The 19,601-nt window shown below is 40.0% G+C and overlaps 1 protein-coding gene across 1 annotated transcript in view; it reads left to right on the top strand.

Annotated features, from left to right (window-relative positions):
* Nucleotides 1-19,601, top strand: part of cntln (centlein, centrosomal protein) — a 113,949-nt gene that overhangs the window by 18,155 nt on the left and 76,193 nt on the right. The window contains exons 9-11 of the mRNA XM_055224223.1: nucleotides 9,769-9,897; nucleotides 14,221-14,325; nucleotides 17,531-17,652. Of these exons, the coding sequence (XP_055080198.1) occupies nucleotides 9,769-9,897; nucleotides 14,221-14,325; nucleotides 17,531-17,652 (356 nt within the window). The remainder of the gene's footprint in view (nucleotides 1-9,768; nucleotides 9,898-14,220; nucleotides 14,326-17,530; nucleotides 17,653-19,601) is intronic.

The raw sequence follows: 19,601 nt of genomic DNA on the forward strand, positions 1-19,601 counted from the left end.
CTGTTTAATCCTTATTTACTCTTAATTTGGTTCTGTTCCAGTCATGATTTGGTCTTTGCCCAGTCCAGGTTTAGTTCTAGATTTAAACCCGGTTTGATCACAATTTGATGTAGCATGTGACATCTTACTCCACAACGAGAAGGCGTCAAGTTTAATTCCTGGTTTCGTAATAGTAACACTGCAGCAATGGTCTTTGGTCTTCATTTAGTTGGATTAATCAATGTTGAAATATTTTAACGGTTGATTAGAAATGTATAAATAACACAGTGGACATCGACAGTGGGGCATAGGTGGGTGGGCCCGAAAATGAATATCTCCGTCATTTACTTCTTTTGAAAGTTTGCGTTACGTTTCAATTATTAAGTCCATCTGTTCCTCACTTAGAGCATTGCTGGGACTGACCGACAGTAGGTATGGGTGGGAAAAGTGTCTTTGTTTGACCACAGAGCTGGATTAAAGCAGAAATTGTTACAGTATGGTAATTTTACGAAGATAGTATTGTCACAGGGAATCGATAACATAATTTCATTTTTATTTCCAACCCTACCATTGATTATAAGCATGTTAACAATCACGCTACAACAGTGGGTCAAAAGTAACACCCCTAGATCACAAATAAACTGTAATTACTGAAATACCAGGATGTAAGTTATGAACAGAGTGAATGCGAACTTTTGTTTACTCGACACATGTAGCTCCTGTCTGACTGATTTGTTTCCTTAACTTTCTTACCCACTGACATCAAAGTGAACAGATCAGATATCCCATGGTATAGCCTCAGTCAGGAGGGCTCTGTGCTTCCCACTCTGTAATTTCACTGACAGCCTGTTTTGCTACGTGCACATCTCCCGCTAAAAGTACGTGTGTGTACGTGTGTGTGTCTACGTGTGTGTAGCTGAGCACATAATCGCAAATTCTCTAACAACTTCCTTCCCGAACACCTGTTAAATTCTAATGCTCGGGTTGTTAAGGCAGATTTGATTTTAATTTTAAATGTTTGGGTGGAAGTTACCGTCGGAGGTGATCAAAGCGCCGATCGCAACAGGAGCAACAGGAGGGGGGAAGACGCCAAGCTCATTTGAATACGAACCATAGCGACTCCTTTGAACGCCCCTCCTGTGGTTGGGGTAGGGGGGGTGAAGGAGGAGAGAGGAAATAAAACCCATTGTAGTGCCATGCTGTGCGCTAACACTGTTGCTCTGTTCTGGGCCACCTTACGCCAACTAACTCTACACTGACTACAAGTATTTGAATAAGAACATCTAAATGTTTTTTGCATTGCCTTTCAGAACCAATTTTTTTTGTGTTTGTTTTAGCTGCGGGTCATCTGCCACACATCTCCCTATCTTCTAACATGATAACCCGCTTCACTACCTTTAAAGGTCCTATATGACACAAAATGGATTCCTGTGAGTTATAAGCCATGTTATAATGTTGTTACCTCATCAAAAATATACCTGGCAGCATTCCCACACGTCCTGGAAATTCTGGAAAACCTGGAAAGTAATTGGCCTTTTTCCAGCCATGGAAAATATATGGAAAATGAGAAAAGCCCGAAGGTCCTGGAAAATATATATTTTGTCCTTAAAAAATTATCCACAATTGCTGTATTATTGCATACCAAATTAATGCAGGAAATTGCATCTAGTTTGCACAAAATTGCTTGGGGGAGGACTTGCAAACTTCCGCCGCATGTCTGTCATCGTATCTGCTTAGTGGAACCTTAGTGTCACATAGACCTCCTACGAGATTCGACTGATGTAACGTTCACATGCAGAGTCTTCAACACTTATTTGTTTGTTTATTTTAAGGCACATGTGTCAAACTCAAGGCCCGCAGGCCAAATGCGGCCCTCCACATCATTGTATGTGGCCCTTGACAGGGTAAATTAAAATCTCAATTTAACAGAAGATATGCAGTTACACAGCCATATTTTTATATCTAGGCAAATGCATTTGCAATATTTGCTACTTGAATAAGTAATAAATACAGAAACAGTTAATTAACAAGTTAAAAAATGTATTAGATTTGTTTTGTATTTGGCCCTTTTAGAGCAGCCATTTTGCTGATGTGGCCCTTGGTGAACCCCTGTTTTAAGGAGATATAATTGGATTCACATGAGTTCTCCATCTACTTTGAGTTCAATCAGAAACTATTTTTGGTCATCTGCAAAATAACAACAAAATATAGTGTGTTTGGCTTGGTGAATAAATAAATTGCAATAATGGTCAGACTTCGAGTATAGCCATAGGCTTAGAGCACGTTTTTATTATTAAAGCTGTATGAAAAGGGATTAGTCTGTTTATAGATACCATGATTAGATGACTAAAAACATCCTGGAAAAGTCCTGATGATTTCAAGCAAAGTGTGAGAACCCTGTCAGGAGTTGTGTTTTGTTCCATTCACACATGTCTGAGTAACCCTTTATTAGTCTGTCTACATCTGCAAAGCTCAGAATGCTCTGTTCCACTTTGTGATGTCATGTAGTGGTAGTTTTCAAGTTAACAGCTCCTTTTACCTTTAGTTCAATAGAGACGGGCAAATCCAGGTCTGAAATCATCCAAATGATTCTAGGGAAGATGTTTGGAGTTTAAAAACACAGTGGAGCACTTCCTGTATTTCCACATTAGGGTCTGTGTGTGTGAATGAAACAAAACAAAACTCAAGGTCTGTTTTTGATGAGGAAACAACATTATAACATAGATCAGAAAATAACAATACAGGACCTTTAAAGCTGCAATATGTAACTTTTCTGTAAGAGGGTGCTTGTCTCCATAGAGATATATTGCCATGCCTATAATATATTGGAATCAAACTTGCATTTATTGAATTTATCATTTATCAAGTGTTTTATTGCTCAAAAACACCTTAAAAAATCATCCTTACTGTCAGTAGGTTCACCGCCTCACAGATCTGGTCTGTAACGTGGCCTTGTGATGTCACCTGCTCGTCTCTATTGGGATAATCTTTAGTGTACCTATAATAGTCTATGATTGAAACACACTGGTGCCCCTTATGCATTTTACTGTTTTATTAAATCACATTCTTCCAACTTTGTCATTCTCTGATGAAACAATTAGAAACAATCGTAGTAGCTCTTATCACTTAGGCCTGCTCATTTTTTTGTTACTACTTACATTCTACTTTCAAAACATCCAAATGACCTTAAACAAGTTGGTTAGTTCACAATCTAGAGTTCTCTCATTAGCAACTATAAAAGTAGCCGCGGTGAACACTGAATCATTATCAAATACTCCCCCTAACCGCACCATTGTATTTATAGCAGTTTAGCGTTTGGCCACTGTCAGGGCTGTGCAGTGATTAAAGACCAACATTATCCATAGCAGACCTCGGGCTTTCTGGAACCTTCCCCACACTAAATGAATGGTAAGTTGTTAATTGTGTGGGCAGTCATTCAAAGTCCGCCTTATTCTCCCATCAGCAGTGGAGATACATTAGGCATGAGCACTCTCTGCATGGAAGTTGAGTTCAAGTTGTATTTATATGAGAAACTTTGTAACAATTAGCAACATAATAACGTAATTATTCACACATCTCTGTACTTTTGTTTTTCTTATTATATAGAGAAGCTTTACAATTAAATCCAAATGCCTTTAATGGAATGAATGCAATACTGCTACTAATAATACTACTGCTACTAGTTACTACTACTACTAATACTAATAACACATTATATTTATCAGGTGATTTTCTAGACACTCAACGGCGCCTTAAAATATAAAAAAAATACTATAACATTCATATATAACAACATTTCAGGCAAAGCAAAGCATCTGATGGAGATGAGCAGGCGGTAGTGCTTCTTTAACTAGAAAATAAAAACATGGGGAAAAAAAGTACATTGATCAATTTGAGAAAAAAAGTCACTTCATACAGTTTTGTGTTTTTTGTTTTTGTTTTTATGTTTTTAACTTATTCTCTACAGCGTCCTTGGCTGTTTTGAAAGGCTTATTATAGCAAAAATGTATTACTCTTATCCTTTATGATTAGGCATGGGACGGTATTGAAATTTAGTGTCACGAAAATCATGGCCAAAATAATTGCGATTAACAATTATATCACGATAATTATTTAAGTTGCGAGAATATTATGGATAAGTAGCTTTTTCCCGCATATTCTGGAGATACATTGTCAATTATTTTTGTTGCCGAGTCTCACGATTATATGGAAATGTCCCACGAACGATTTATGGTCCACCCTTTTTGTCCCATCCCTAGTTATATGCCCACTCTGCAAACAATGGGACATAAGTTTTATCTGTTGTAGTATTAAAAAAACAGTACATTCTAGAGTAAATTCATTAAAAAAAAACAAAAAAAAACAAAAACATCAGGCCTGTCACAATAACACCTTTTGAAGTCCAGTATATCGCTGAAGTAAATATAGACGATAAACAATAATACACAACAACCCAAGAGCAGATTTAAACCACAAAACTATTCTAAATCTACAATATTGTTAAAAAAAATACATGAGATGTAATAAATAAATGGCAGAATGAAACACTTTAGTCATTCGTTTGCATCTGTAACGAGACATACAAGTTATTAATTCAAACTTTTACGGCTTAAATCTTATCATATAGTCAAAAAAAAAAAAACAACAACAAAAAAAATTTCCCAGTAGTGCAAAGAAATACACACGTGCACACGACAGTAGACAGCTGGAACACAAACCAAGGACGTTACTCACTCAAAATACTTTGCCACTATGATTTTCGCAGCATTTTGTTTGACTTTTTTGTTGTATTCCCACCCCTGTTTATAAGTACAGCTTCAACTATTGATTATTTTTAGTAGTTGGCCAGTTAGAGTTTATTTTTGTCATTCCATTCCATTTTTTTTTTTTTTTTACATTTTAATCAGATAAAGGTAAAAACATGCAAACTTAAAACAGAGTCCCGGTATAAATAAATAGTATTTTTCATGACTTGTTGCAGCTCTTTTTGTAAATATTTCACCATAAAAACTAACCATATTACGCTATTAACACAACCGAGTCCCTGGCTGTAAACCTTGAAGCACAAGTAACATTCCCCAAGGTGACCAGGGTGTTTTCCTCTCCATAAAATGCGAGTAGCCCACATGGTGCTTCTCCCTCTGCTTATTGAGATGGTTTTTAACATCTGCTGCTGGCTTGTTATTTATGTTAGCCAATCTAAATGTTTTTAGATGTATAATTAATGCGCGGCTCCGGCACGCTCGGGCATGCACAAGTACACCCACCATTTCGCCGGGTCATGCTTGGCGTAGGTGAGGCTCCTCTTTGATCAGTATCATCATTAATAGCAACCGTCGAAAGAAAGACACGGAACTATAATAGTACAAAGGAGCGAGAAAAAGTTGTCTTTGAACAACAAGCTGCGCTAACCGTTTCAGCGGCTACAGGGCTTTTATGAACTTATGTGCAGAGTGGGTCCATTATATTTGGGTTGTTTGATTTGAATGCTGTGCTGTGGATGTAATTACGTCTTCGTTTTCCAGCGTGGTATATGTATGTTGTGTGCATTTGTGTACTTCAAAGTAAGGGTCATTTTAAGTAGATCGTTTTTTTAGGATTCAAAACTTTGCATTCGAATAGTCGTGGAAGTGATGTTTCGCCAACGCCGCTCATTATTTTTAAACATACAGCCGTGGCAGCGTGATGATGAATCGCTCTGAAACAAACAAAACCAAGCTCAAGGTAACTATCATGGAGGTGACACAGAGAGATCTTGGAGACGGAGCACCAGTATTGGCTACAAAAGGAGAGGTGAAGCACGTGAAATGACTTTAAGAAAAAAAAAAACGTGGACTAGGTTCATTAGGGATGCGCCGATCTAGCTTTTTCTGTTCCGATCCCCATGCCAATACTACGTTTTTAAAAAGTATGAGTACTTTGAAGTGTTCTGGGCCAGCATTGTTCAGTAAGTTGTCGTATTACTCCAGTTTTTAGACCAAAATTGGATATTGTGTGAATCGATATCTTGGAACCAATACTCGATCTATCAGACTTTTCAGTTTTCAATAATGAACAATCACAAGAAGGAACTAACAGACACAGTACTTCTGCTTGAAAATGAGCAAAAGACCCGGCAAATGGAAAGAGAGGACCTTCTACAAAGACAGATAAAATGCAACACCTCAAATCAAAGCTGAGGCTGAACTAAACGGCCTTCACAGCAGCGAATGAGTGTCTCTACTCAGGTTCAACAGGATTTCTCCTAAGAACAAGAAGAAAGCGTGTTAAAGAATTAAGTAGTAAAACAAACTTAAATAGAGGTATTTTGCTTCTATGTGTTTTGATTTATAAGTTCCACATTTTTGACAGTCTCCCCTCCCATTGCTCTCCGGTTTAAGTCACTTCCCCCTCAGAGCACCATCACAACACAATCAATGTGCATCCCACTAATGAAACTACTGCACACGGTATCAGGTTTGTCAAGGTGCTGTGTACAGTTTTGTATCCTGTTTTTGTATATTTATGGAAAATTATCATATAGAAGCATGGATGACCTTAGGCTTGTGAGCTGAGCATTGCACAGAATCTTACATCTCAACATAAGGTGGGTTTGAATATGGCCAGGGAGAGATCACTAAAATACTCAAATATGCATGGATGACATCTAAAACCTCTTCAGGCATGTTTTTGATGAGGGAACAATGTTATAACATGGTAGAAAGTTTAAAAAAAATCTATTTTGCATATGACCCCCTTATTTCATAGTTGTTGCATGTTTTAGCTATAGATGCTGAATTAAAGGCACTGTACCTGACATTTACTGTCTATAAAAATGTTAAACTAGATCCTGTTTAACTATTTAGTGGCCCAGAATTATTTCTCGCTTTCTTTGTGATGAGTTGATGAGCCAATTTCACAACTATGAGAGGTTAGAGCAGAGTTTTGCCATCAGGGTAATGCTAGAAATGAACATGCTAATGGCACAGTTTCTGGTTCGTGGAAGATTTAAAAAAAAAAAAAAAAAAATGCTGCTGCTTTTACAAAATGTATATGAAGTGGTGAAAAAACTATTTTTATTTAATTGCATGGCAAAATCGGATACAGCCTCTTTTAACAAAACTAATAATTGCATTGGGATAAAGTATATGAATGAATTTCCAAATATTTGTGTCAACGTGACTTTATGCAGGCGCCAGTGTTTGGATCCGGGCCACGTCCAGGGCCAAAGACATACTAATGACATGGACTCCAGCGGTGTGTTTTACCAGCTCAACTGCTCTCATTAGACGAGAACCTCCGTGTAGTGCCGCTCGCCTCATTAATGAAGCACATCTCTGCCTCCCGCCCCAGCGCATGCACCCAGGTCAGAGAGACTGCGTGTGTGTGGGCGGACTCGGGGCTATACAATGTACACACCGAACATACATCCTACTCACCGCTGCACTGTCCTTCTGTAAAGTCCCTCTCCTTTTGCACTCCGCACTCATGCATATATGCACGCTAGCCCTCTGATGAATAACTGTGGCGTGAATACAAAGTGCACCTGGCTTGGATGCATGTGAGCATAAGCCTGTCACGATAATACATTTTGAAGTGAAGATATGTTGCTGAAGTGAATATAGACGATTAACGATAATATTGAAACCAAAGCCTAAAGTAGAATTAGCTCCCAAAAAGTATTCTAAATTTACAACATTGTTAAAACTATGTGATCTGCAACACTTAAGACGTTAGTTTGAATCCACACAATGAATACAATAAAACAATTTTGGGGGTTATCTATCATATATTGGTCCGACAAAACGCCTCATCTTTGCCTTAGCTTTCAAAGATCTGCGGATACAACTGCGCAAGTAATCGGTTCCATTTATTTTTGCATAGCCCAAAATCACTTACCTCTCCAACCAGAACCACACGCTTTTACAAAACTTTACAAAAACGAGTTGATCTGGAACCATATCCTGTCTCTTCGATTTCAGTGGCCATAATTGACAGGCAGATTAACCAATCAAAGAGACGCCTAGTCCATTCGTGTCAAACAAATATGGCGGCTTACACGTAAAAACGGGAAAAATACAACACTGAGGACTGAGAAACAGTGGAAGAGTCACTGGTTAGTAACACATAAGCAGAATTAGAATTTTTATCTCTTCTGGCGAGCAGTTTAACCAACATTCACAAGAAAAACGCAAATGGATGACTGTCCCAGAGCGTCCCCTGTCCTGTCCTGACACTCTCCTTCTCGGCAAAAAGAAACAAAGAAACTCGAGGAGAACCACCGAGAAGAAGCGATCCATCCATTTGCAGATAGTTCAAGTCCGTAGATCCAGAGACTGACGGACGTGCATGTGTGTATATGTGTGTGCGCTTGTGTGTGTACGTGGCCCCTCCTGATTGTAGCTGCTCCATAATTAACAGTGATCAGATTTGTTTTGTGGCATAAACGGTGCATGTGTAGAACATTAGGCCTGGCAAGTCTCATTTCACATTCAGCTCAAGGGCTCGGCAGCAGGCGGGTCACGAGCTTCGGGGAGCACAATCACAAGGCTCTCTCCATATGCTGCTGCCTGCCGCATCCTCACCAGCTAGGGCCGCTAGTGCCAGACGAGCTCCCACAAGAACCTAATCGCGTTCAGTAATTACCAAGAACGCCTTTTTCCTTTTTTTCCCCCTTCTCGCAGCTTCCTCGCATCACTTTTTTTCCTGTTATTTGCACCTGCGTATACCCTCCTCAATCCCATCCTTATCTGCGCTAACTCGAGATACAATTTTTCCATTTTACGGAGTTGATATGTTTATTTACTTTCCAGTTTCGCACAGGATTAAAATCAGAAGTGAGATGAAAACTAGTATACGCACTCTCACATCGCTTAATTTCTAAATTGCTTGATGCTGAAGAAGCCAGTCCATTCTCCTGACTGGCTGGAAATTATAAATAATTGTAACAGATGTGCCAATATGGCCGGCCTCCAATAAACGAGGCCCCAGATAATTTGACCGGCCCACTTTGACAGGCCAATTTAATAAAACATGAACAAAATCTTCCCCACTAATAATTTATCATCCCCTCTCCTCCCCTTTGGTTAAAGTTGATTACCCTGGCAGTTAACAAGGTCACGCCCAGATGCCAGCTTTCTGATAATGCAATGAGGATGGGCTGGTTTAAAAAGGTGATGACATCCATTGCGTTTTTACCTGGTCTGTAGGTGAAGATAAACAGTTGTGGTTGCTTGAGTTTTTCTGCAAGATTCAGCTGAATGTGTTGAAATGCTGATAATGAAAGCAGCAAGGAAGTTAAAGTTTTGTCTCACCCTGTTTTTAAAATAACTTTTTAAAGAACCGAATAGTGTAAATATATGCACATAAAGTTCCATGTGAAGTTTGGTGAAATGGTGTATTTTGGGTCTTAACAAAGGGTGGAGAAAATCAATTGTACATTACAGTTATCAAAAATACTGATACCCAGATAGTAATCGATACCAAAACTATCAAAACTTATTTCAGCAAGTGTCAATGCTGAAAATTATTTTGAACCTTGAAGAGCACCTGGTAGTTTTAAAGAAATGACTGTTAATATGTGCTGAAAATGATTGTATTGAATGCTTTTTGTGATCATTGTGGTCTGGAGAATGGACCTTTTCCAAGCCTTTTTCTTAGAGTTTGAAATTTTAGATTAGACAAGACTATTACACATGCTCACATCAAAAAACCTAATTTGATTTGTTCTGAACATCATTCTGCCACTGTTTGCCCCTCAACATTTGTGTTCTGCTAATCTTGGTCATTTCCTGTCTCCTCGCTCCGCAGGCAGCTCTATCTGAGTCGGCTCTGAGACGTAGCTTCAGCTCGGAGCAGGTGTCTGCTCACGAGTTTGACCCAGGGGAGCAGGAGAGGACCCTCAGACACCATTCCAGCAGATCTGTCACAAGACACAAGGTAGGCTAACACCACCTTGGATCAAAACCATACCGACAGGATGTGAGGGCCAATGGTCCGGAGTAACTCATGTGATTTATCAGTCCCTGTCTGGGCCAACCTTTGGGCTGGAGTTTCCAACACACACTATCAGTGTGCAGCCCCTCCCACTGCGAGCGGGCAGCGTGGTGCTTCTGGTTTCACGCATGCCTTGGGCTCAGGCACTGGCTAATTTACTGCTTCAGCAGAACATTATGAACAAAACACAGGCGTTTGATCGGCTCAGACTTCCACCCAGATGTGTGGCAGGACATGCTTCTCAATGGCCTCACACACTCCTCACTCACATGTCATCTGTTCTAATAGATGGAGCAGAAAAAGAAGCAGCCTTTTTAAAAATAAAATATACTCAGTCCAGTTTCTTACTACTTAATTATGATATTTAAAACACACATTATTATTATTTTTTTTAAATAGGATTACTTTGTAGTTGGACCATCATTTCCACATGATACATGCATACATATGATAGATAAATGAAGACAACATTACAATGTCTTGTCCACCTGCTAAGCTGTCCATCATTAGTGATTCGTACTTGTGATGATGACAAGGATGCCAGCTATAAGTGCAAACTTTGTGAAAAAATGGTGAACTTCATAACATGATGCTTTTTTCTATGAAACTCCCAATCCACTTAGTTTTGAGAAAGCCTGTCTTGAATGCTTATATATCCACTATGTTTATGCTGTAGTTTTGCTTATGTGGTTCAAAACAACATTCCCATTCACTCATTCAACCTGAACAAGTTGTGCTTTGAGAGCCTCAGACGCACATGACACACGGCCACAGCCATAAAAGAGGCCCATTGATGACAGTGACCCTCTTTGGGCGATGGAGGGAAGATTCTGCTGAAATGTTTCTTCTGTACTCCACTGCCTGTGACACTGACCTCTGAGTAAATAAAGCTGTGCCCCTCCTCACATTCAGTGTGTTTGCTCTGCCTCATCTGTACCCTCTTGTTTACACAGCATTATGGGGTCCAGGTACAGGTCACCTCAAGAGTGTGGACCAACTCTTATGCCTGTCACGATAACACATTTTTAAGTTTGATATAATGCTGAAGTAAACATAGACGATAAACGATAATATTGAAACTAATTCATGCCATTGACACAATAACCCAAGAACACCCCAAAAAACATGAGCTGCAATAAATAAACAGCAGAATGAACCACTTTAGTAGTTAGTTTGCATCTGTAATGAGCCATGAGTCAAGTTATTCATTCAATCTTCTACGGCTCAGATCTTATGTTGCTAAAAAATACCAAATAATTTCCCAGTAAAAGAAAGAGAGTATACACAGGAGAAATACTGACTCCCAAAAACATTGTTCCAGCCTTTATATATTGAACAATAAGTCGATATAGTATTTATTGTGACATGCCTAGCAACTGCATCTGCTTATCCCCATTGTGCTCTCTGCATTTACTCTGTCAGGCCTGGCCACTAATAATGTCACAACATGTTCACAAGCAGAAGGTGCTCATGTGTCTTCCTGACCTATGGGAGACAGGCGGCCAACTGGACCAGAGACGACATCTGTAGGACCTAGCCGTCATCTGTCACTGTCCCATTCTTTCACTTTGTCCTTTGACAGCAACAAAATATAGACACATATTTAGTAAGTTAATTTGTTTAGTTAAAAGTTATATATTTATTATTTAAAAATATTCAATACCTTTATGTAGGGATGCACTGATACGATACTGGCATGTGAAACATTTGCTGGATCGGGTATCAGTTCCATGATATTGGTTAAGCCGATATTGTGATTTGGCCTTGAAGTGGGTGTAATAAGGTTATTTACAGGCTGTTTTGAGCCTAGAATGTCTCATAATGATTGAACTTTTATTCATATGATGCTGTTCAGTTGTTATTTCAAGGATAAGTAACCACTGGATCTCAGAATGTAGCGAAACCCAAACTCACTGAACCATATTGTCATGATATTCATTTCATGGTAAAATATTTATTGTCATATTGTGGAGATGCCAACAGAACTGTGAAAATGCGACTTTCCTTTTGTGAAGCCTTGACAAGCCAAGAAAGACAAGAAAAGTTCTTTATGACAGAATTATTATTTCTTCATGCTGTCTGGATTGAAATGGACCAAAGGATCATGGTCTATGTAGTTCCCTCTGTTTTTAGCAATAAAACAATGCATTTAAGTAGTAGCAGCCCAAGATATTGTTGTGAGCGTTTTGACAATATTTCGGTCATTGTAATATCCTCATAAGTTAACTGTTGTTTAAAGAAATAAGTGCCATTTTCTGTCCCTACCCTGGTATCGGTTGATATCGGGTATCGGCAGATACTTCGAGTCCAAGTATAAATGTCGGAACTGAAAAAGCTGGACTGGTGCACCCCTCCCTATTATGTATTTCATTTTAATTCTGTGCAGTTTTACTTTTTTCACATTTGTTGTTTGAAAGATTAAACTGCAATTCCTTTTGCAGGCATTTTAAAATTATTATTGTACTTGATATTCAGATTTAGCATATTATCTTCAAAACAACAAATTTGATATTTACTGGCCATCTCTATTCCTGACACAACTTCCTCAGTCCTCACTATTGTGTATTTACAGTCTCTGAACTGAAACTAAAGCATTACATAATCTGGTTTCAAATTATAACATATAATTCATAATTAGATGCGGTAGTCTATTCCCAAATGTTAACCATTTTGAAATTCAGACTATGTCAGATTGGTCATATTTGTTTTCAGTTGCTGTGTAATCCCCTTTGGCCTGGTACTTTTCCCCATGTATGTAAGCACTAGCCAAGTTGGCCTGCCACTCATCAGAAATATGCAGATCAATCTGCTAATTAGTGGCATACAGTCATTAAGGCTGAGCACCAGCACATGGTTGGCACCCATGTTTGTGTGGTACCAGAAGAAGCACGTCAGGTCATGTGAGTCAACTGTGGCCCTCAGACAAACAGTTTACAATACTGATCAAAGTACTACTGATCATGAGTACAAGGAAAATGTGTCTATTAACATCTGCATTCCTTGCAGAAAGTTATTATTAATTAGATTTTTGTGCAAATAGTTTGAGCAAATAGTTTAAATTTAAGGTAGACGGCCTAGAGTTATCACTAGAACTAACATTTTAATTTAAGATACAGTTTTCAAAGGGAAACCCACAAATGTTAAAACTGGTTATTGTCTGGGGTTTGTTCCATAAACTACTGTGTTTATCCTCATTGATGATTGAAAGGGCACTTTTTGTTACTCAAGTGATAATATTTTGAGCAAGTTTGGCTGACGTTTTTTCAGCGCTATCTTTTTAAATTGATTTAAAAGCAAAATATAAAAATAATAAATCATTGGGTAATATTGTGTATGCTTTCCAAACTGAGTTCCCACGAACAACGCCGAAGCCTTTCCGATGTGCAACCTGTTTTTCGGGCCAACTCTGATGAAGTCACTTAGCCAAAGATTAGAGTGATTAACTTTAACTAAGAGACACTATGTTTTAGGATGATGAGCTCATTCTGGTTAACATTCCCATAATAGGCCCCTCATTCCATCATCCACTCCAGCCCAAGGACTGTTGTGCATTTAGTGGCAGTGCATATTTTAGCCTGCCATCTGGTCAGCTCTGCTCAGGCACCGCGGGGGAGCGCCTTTCCTCCCATATTCATATTCCACTAGCATATTGTTCCCTCTTTTTCTCTCCAGCTCTGAACCACTGCCGTGTTTATTTATTTATTTACTTTACACCGAGGAGGAAAAGCTAGCAAACTGCAACTCCCCCTCCTACTCCGCCGCTCTTTCAGTTGTCCTATCAAGTGTAACCTGGAGGCCCCTAGTAGAGCAATTAGAGCGGCCTCCCTGCCCACCTCTTGTAATGAAGCCCAGCACATTGTGGAATCTATAGCCCCTTTAGTCTCCCCTAATGGGACATCATTATTGTCAAAGAAACAATGTAAATGGAAATGAACATACTCATTAGCCAGTCGTAGGGAGAAACCTTTGGCGCTCTCAGCTTGCAGCACACATCCACGCACACACCAGGCTTACCCCCTTCAGGTCGTAGCCAGCACCGCTCCGGTTTCTTTATTCCTCGGGTAGTATGTTTGTTTGTGCGTTTCACAAGACGCCGTGTGTGCTGTGCTCAAGGTGAGGAGGGGAATGGAATGAGCACAGATAATTCCACTATTGGCATTCGCTCAGTGTTTCTACAGATGTTAATTGTTGCATGGGCTGGTGCCCAGGTGTAATTGAAGTGTGCTCAAGTTCTCAGCTTGTACTTCCTTGCTTACCTGTGTGCAGCGCTCCCGCTCGCTGTCCCCAGCCGGCAGTGTGGAGCTGAGAGGAGGCAGAAGACAAGATGCAGAGGAGAGTATCCAGGCACTGGAGGAGCTGCTGCAGCTAAAGGTACATGCTTCATGGCTTATGGCACATATTTATTACTTAGATATATGAACCACACTCATTTTTATTTTGTTTGTTCAAAAACATGAATTTTTGTTTATTGTTGCAATGATTCACCACAATGGCTAGCACTTTTTCCTCATAGCAAGAAGTTTCAAATACAAAATACTTTAAAGGGGAAGTACCCTTTTTTCAGCCCAACAAGTCTTGACAGTTCTGCAGTTTTGATGTGTTTCTGTGACTCATGTTTACACATACATGATGGCCCTGGAAGGTCCACTCTCTGATAACAGTCACTCTCTCCAAAGGTTCAATTGTAGTACTGCTGACACGGCCTCACCATGACCTTCCTTTAACAATGTAGAGAACACACTTACACACACACCTACAGCACACTCACCTACAGCACACTGGCCTCTGTGCGTGGGCTGTGGAGGGAGTGCCCTGGTCAGGTGGATACTGTGGGATTTCTGACTCTCTTTGTTGGTCATTTAACCTTCAAAATACTTCCAGCTTTTGTACAATTATTCTTTACATCCTGTGCAGAGATTAAACAGTTTATTCATTTTTTTTTTCCATTTTTAGCCCTCACCCTTGTCTTTCAAGCCACTCCGGTGAATATGTGATTATGCAGAGGTCATCTCCCTTTTGAACACAACCCCGGGAACACTTTAGGCGCCATTTTCTTGTCAGATTTGAAGTGTCTGAATTACATCATTGGCAGACCCATTCTTAGCCGTTAATGCCCATCAAAGACTCAAAGGACACGCTTGGCTGTGTTAGTTAATAGTGCCATTTACGTGTCTGCTGGTCAGGTACGCGTAGAACAACTAACTCTATGCGGTCTATGACTGTATTCAATAAGGGCATTAGGCCAGGGATGCCATTTAGTCTTCATATTTTCTATGATTTGATTTAAAGAAACGTGACCTCCCTGTTGTCCAATTGTCCCTGTGTGCAAAAATGCATCCCTGTCTACAACGTGTCTATAGTCCGTGTTTTAAGTTGACCACAGATGCACTCAGACACACCGAGAATAAGCAATACTCACTCAGAGACTTTAGAGAGTCAGATATTCAAAAATAAGGCCACATTTCTAACCACTTTGCATCAGGTTTGCCAAGTTGCTGTGCAGAGTTTTGTATCATGTTTTTGTATATTTATGGAGAATTATGTGGGAGCATGGCTGACGTAGGCTTGTGGGCTGAGCATTACATAGAATTTTACAGTTAACCGTAATAAGGGTTCGGATAGGACCTGGGAGACATCGCTAAAATACTCTAACATGCTTGGATGACGTCTCAAAAAAATCAGTTTTTTGCATAAATACCCCCTTGTTAAAGTATACTTGTCATTCAGTGGTGAAAATGGTTTTATCTATGTACTATTTTGCCCAAGATGTTTTTACTTCAACACCTCTTTATCCACTCTTTCCATGATATAGAGCGCTGTTCAAACTGGATGTATAACTTTTAAACAATTGACACATTGACCCTAACTGCTGCAGACAGTTGCCTCTTTAGCTTAGCTTTTTGTGTTGTTTTTTTCCCCTCACACTTCACGTAAACATTCACTGTTGCTGTGTAATTATTTTTCAGCTTGAAAACCTCCACAGATGTGTACGCGGGTTGGGAAGGGGGCATATTGATCGGTGGGCAGGGGTCTGTGGCCTGATGACCAGAGCGGAGCAACCCGGGGAGGAACGCTATAAGGAAGCCTGGGAATCCATGATGTAGCTAATGCCCTGCCACTAACGCACCCCTCCTTCTCTCCATCCCTCCGCTTCTCCCTTAGCTCCCACTTTCACCAAAGCCTCGCTCTGGTCCTTGTCATTAAAGTGTTGTTTTTGAGAGGTGCGTGAAGGGGCTCAGGATGCCTTGCAGATGTCCTATGTGGATAAAGCGCGCAGGGGGGAAATCCATACTTGTCACATTGGCAGCTGTACGTGTGAGCGTGTCGGCCTTCTCTCTGTGTGTGTGTGTCCAGTCCATGTCTGTGCACTGTCTCTGTTCTCTTTGTCCTTGTTAATAATAACAGGGCTGAGGGCTCGCATTTCCCTCTCTGCAGGGCAGCCGTGTCATATCAGCAGTAAACAAGCTCCTTCCCTTCAGAACGCGCTCGACAACTCTCCCCAGCCCTGGCCACTCAAGCAGAAACCTGTCCTGCACTCTCCCTGCTTCTCCTCAACTGCCTCTCTCCGTCTTCGTAATTCCCCTTTTCTTTCTTTCCTCCGCACATTTTCATCCTCCTTTTCTCTTTATTTCACCTTTGTTTTGTCCTGCCTGTTGAAACGGTTTTGTGTATCACCCTCTCCGTTAAGGTCAGCTTGATGGGGAGGAGCGGCGTTGTGCCCCTGACAAGCAAAAAATCCATACGTTGTCTTCTCCCGCTTTGAAGCCGCGTGCCCAATCTTTGCCGCGTTTTTTAATAGCTGTCAACAACATTGTCAGCAACAAAGCGCGTCCGGTCGTCAGCACTGTAACTCCAGTAAGTGGGTTCAAGGATGTGAACGTGTCTCGTGTGTCTGTCTGTTTGATGGTTTGGGTCCTTTTTCGACTGGCCATCTAAATATCAGACTTTAATGATGTTTCTCACTTGTCAAGAGGGAGGAGAAGAGACAGACTTGTGGAGTTGGTGTGGACTTTTGTCAGGCTCAGGTGCGCTAACAGTGTGCCAAATTAAAAAATAAAAAAGCAGAGAGGACCCTAGCAAACTAGACCTTTTTTTTTCTTTTTTTTTGTACATGTTGCTTTGTTTGCTTGTTAAAAAATCACTGTTTATGTTCACATGCACATCAAAAATCCTGTGTAAAAAGGAGGTAACATTTTTCAGGGCCTGTATCTGATTTTTTTCAGTATATTTGAGCAAAATTTACAGATGTATTCTATAAGCAGCTCTTGAGGGCACAATAAGTCCACTGTGTACTGTCTGCATCCAATTAAAAAGTGTTTGATTGTCAGAAAAAACAGGAAGTGCACAGTTAGCATGATCACTAAAACTCTGCTTTGGCCCTGAAAGTTGTGAAAAGCACTTTTAAAATCATAACAGTGAATGTTCGGAAAGCATAAGGTAAGAACCAAACCATTTAAGATGAACTTGTTCTGTTTTTCATGTGTTAAGACAAATCAGGAGATTGAAAGACGTCATTTACAGGTCTGAGGTATCGCATTACTATAGTTATTTGATTTTTACTTTATGTTTCTTACAGATTGAAGAGAATGAGGAGTTGAGGAAGGCCCACGATAACCGCCGTGAACGTCTACGTCTCGTTCAGAGCAACTACAGGACAGTGAGAGACCAGCTGAAAGAACTGGAGAAGGCCAATGGCATGTAAGTACTATAAACAATAGTGTTATACAATGACTCACATTAACTATAGGGGAGGTTAAGATGCGATTTCCACCAATTGTCGCTAAAGGTTTAAGCAGATGTGCGACTGATTGAAACTTTGTTGAGAGCTCCGTTTTAATGATTTGAATCTCAGACCAAACGTGCAAAATCAAAATGTGTTTCCAGGATCAGGTCAATCAGTGTCCTGTGCTGTGTGTACTTTGTTTATTTTTACAGGGATAACTACTCTTTATAGTCTGTCTGGCTGGACGTCTCATGGAAGTTAGAATTGGAAGTTCTACAAAATACACTACCAGATGCTGTAGTCTAGACTAGGCATAAAGGAATAAGCCGTCATTATCGGGACATCTTGACTCTTAACAAGACAAAGACTAATAGACTTGATTTATTTTGAATACCACCAAATAGTAACCAAAGAGTAACTGTACTGGAATACAGTTGCTCAAAATGTGTATTCTGAATGCGTATTCTCAGTTACTTCTCAACACAATAGAAAGCGAACTGGAGCCAGAGTTGATGGAGCCGGAAACTCGCCCATGCTCACTTGCTATTTGGAATGTGGCGGCTAGCGGGCTAACTATGTCCATAAAGTCTATGGTTTTAAGACTGGTAAGAAAGATATCAATATATGGGGATACGTATCATATTGTGGACCCTGTATCGGGATATATACTGTATACTGATCACTGTGGCAATACCCAGCATAATCTACAATCTGTCCAGTTTACCACATCTGTATTGAGCACAGCCACCATCCATCGTGGTGCTGTTAATCTTATTCCCTTGTCCGTGACTATATTTAACACCAATAACCCCACACTGAACGTCAATGGCCTTTATTAAATTTGTGAGTGTCGTCTTTGTCGTGCTTTGCAGTTTTGATAATAATCTACTTTATTATATAATCAAAACAGTTAATAAAACCCCCACTTTACAAGACCTGTGCACATGCTTACCCGTACCTTTTATAAATCACTTGAGAAGAATACATACCAAGTCGCTCCACTGCAGACGTCAGGAGTGAAATAACTCAACTTTGTCTTATGTTAAAAGCCTGTGAAACTATATCCCCCCTGAAACGGCTCACAAAACAGTCTGAGGGTCTTACTCGTCTCTGCGTGTTGTCTTGACAGGAGCCAAGTGCTGGATTTGGGTAAGTGGTAGGAATTTTACTGCCTTTGAAAGAGCTCAGGGGTTTTAAGCCCAGTCAATTTGGGCCATTTTGTGCCAAGCGCGTCTGCGTCGTCTTCTCCTCCCACCACGTTCATTAGGACGTGGGAGCCGAAGATAGGAGGTGTCTGGTCCTAGGGGGAGGGAGGGTGGAGGGGTACAAGGTGTTTGAGAAGGCATGCGGAGGAGACAGAGGAGGAGGAAGAGGTGGGGGGTGAGCGAGGAGGGGTGAAGGCCATTTCCTGCTTCAACCTGTTATCTTCAGCAGAAACCACAGGACGTTTGATCCACAGCAAGAGATGTGTGGATTCTGTCATAGTCATCAGTGTGTGCAGAGTTCGTCATCTGTTCCTTCATTTAGCTTTTGTTACTTCAGTTTCATGATTAATGATTTAGTATTGGACTGTATTATCATCTCAGTTTCTAAAGGTAACTTATAGGACAATCTATGAGTGTTTTGGAGGTTTGCAAAATAGAATATTGGCCATATTAAAAACCATTAAACATTTTTACCCTTGTTTAGATTCTATGATCCACTTTTATTATATTTTGTGTAATATTCAGATATCAGTTACATTATTTATGGAAATGTTTTGGCACAATCCTCAAGAAATTGTAATTGGGATTATATTTATTGTCAATATGAACCACTGCTATAATGACTTCAGAAGACCAATTAATAATTGAATTTGGATCACAGCAATACTGCCATTAAAACCTTATGTTAAGATGGAAGCTACTAAATATTTTTCCAGTCT

The sequence above is a fragment of the Periophthalmus magnuspinnatus genome, chromosome 1 (genome assembly GCF_009829125.3).
Source record: "Periophthalmus magnuspinnatus isolate fPerMag1 chromosome 1, fPerMag1.2.pri, whole genome shotgun sequence".
NCBI lineage: Eukaryota > Metazoa > Chordata > Actinopteri > Gobiiformes > Gobiidae > Periophthalmus > Periophthalmus magnuspinnatus.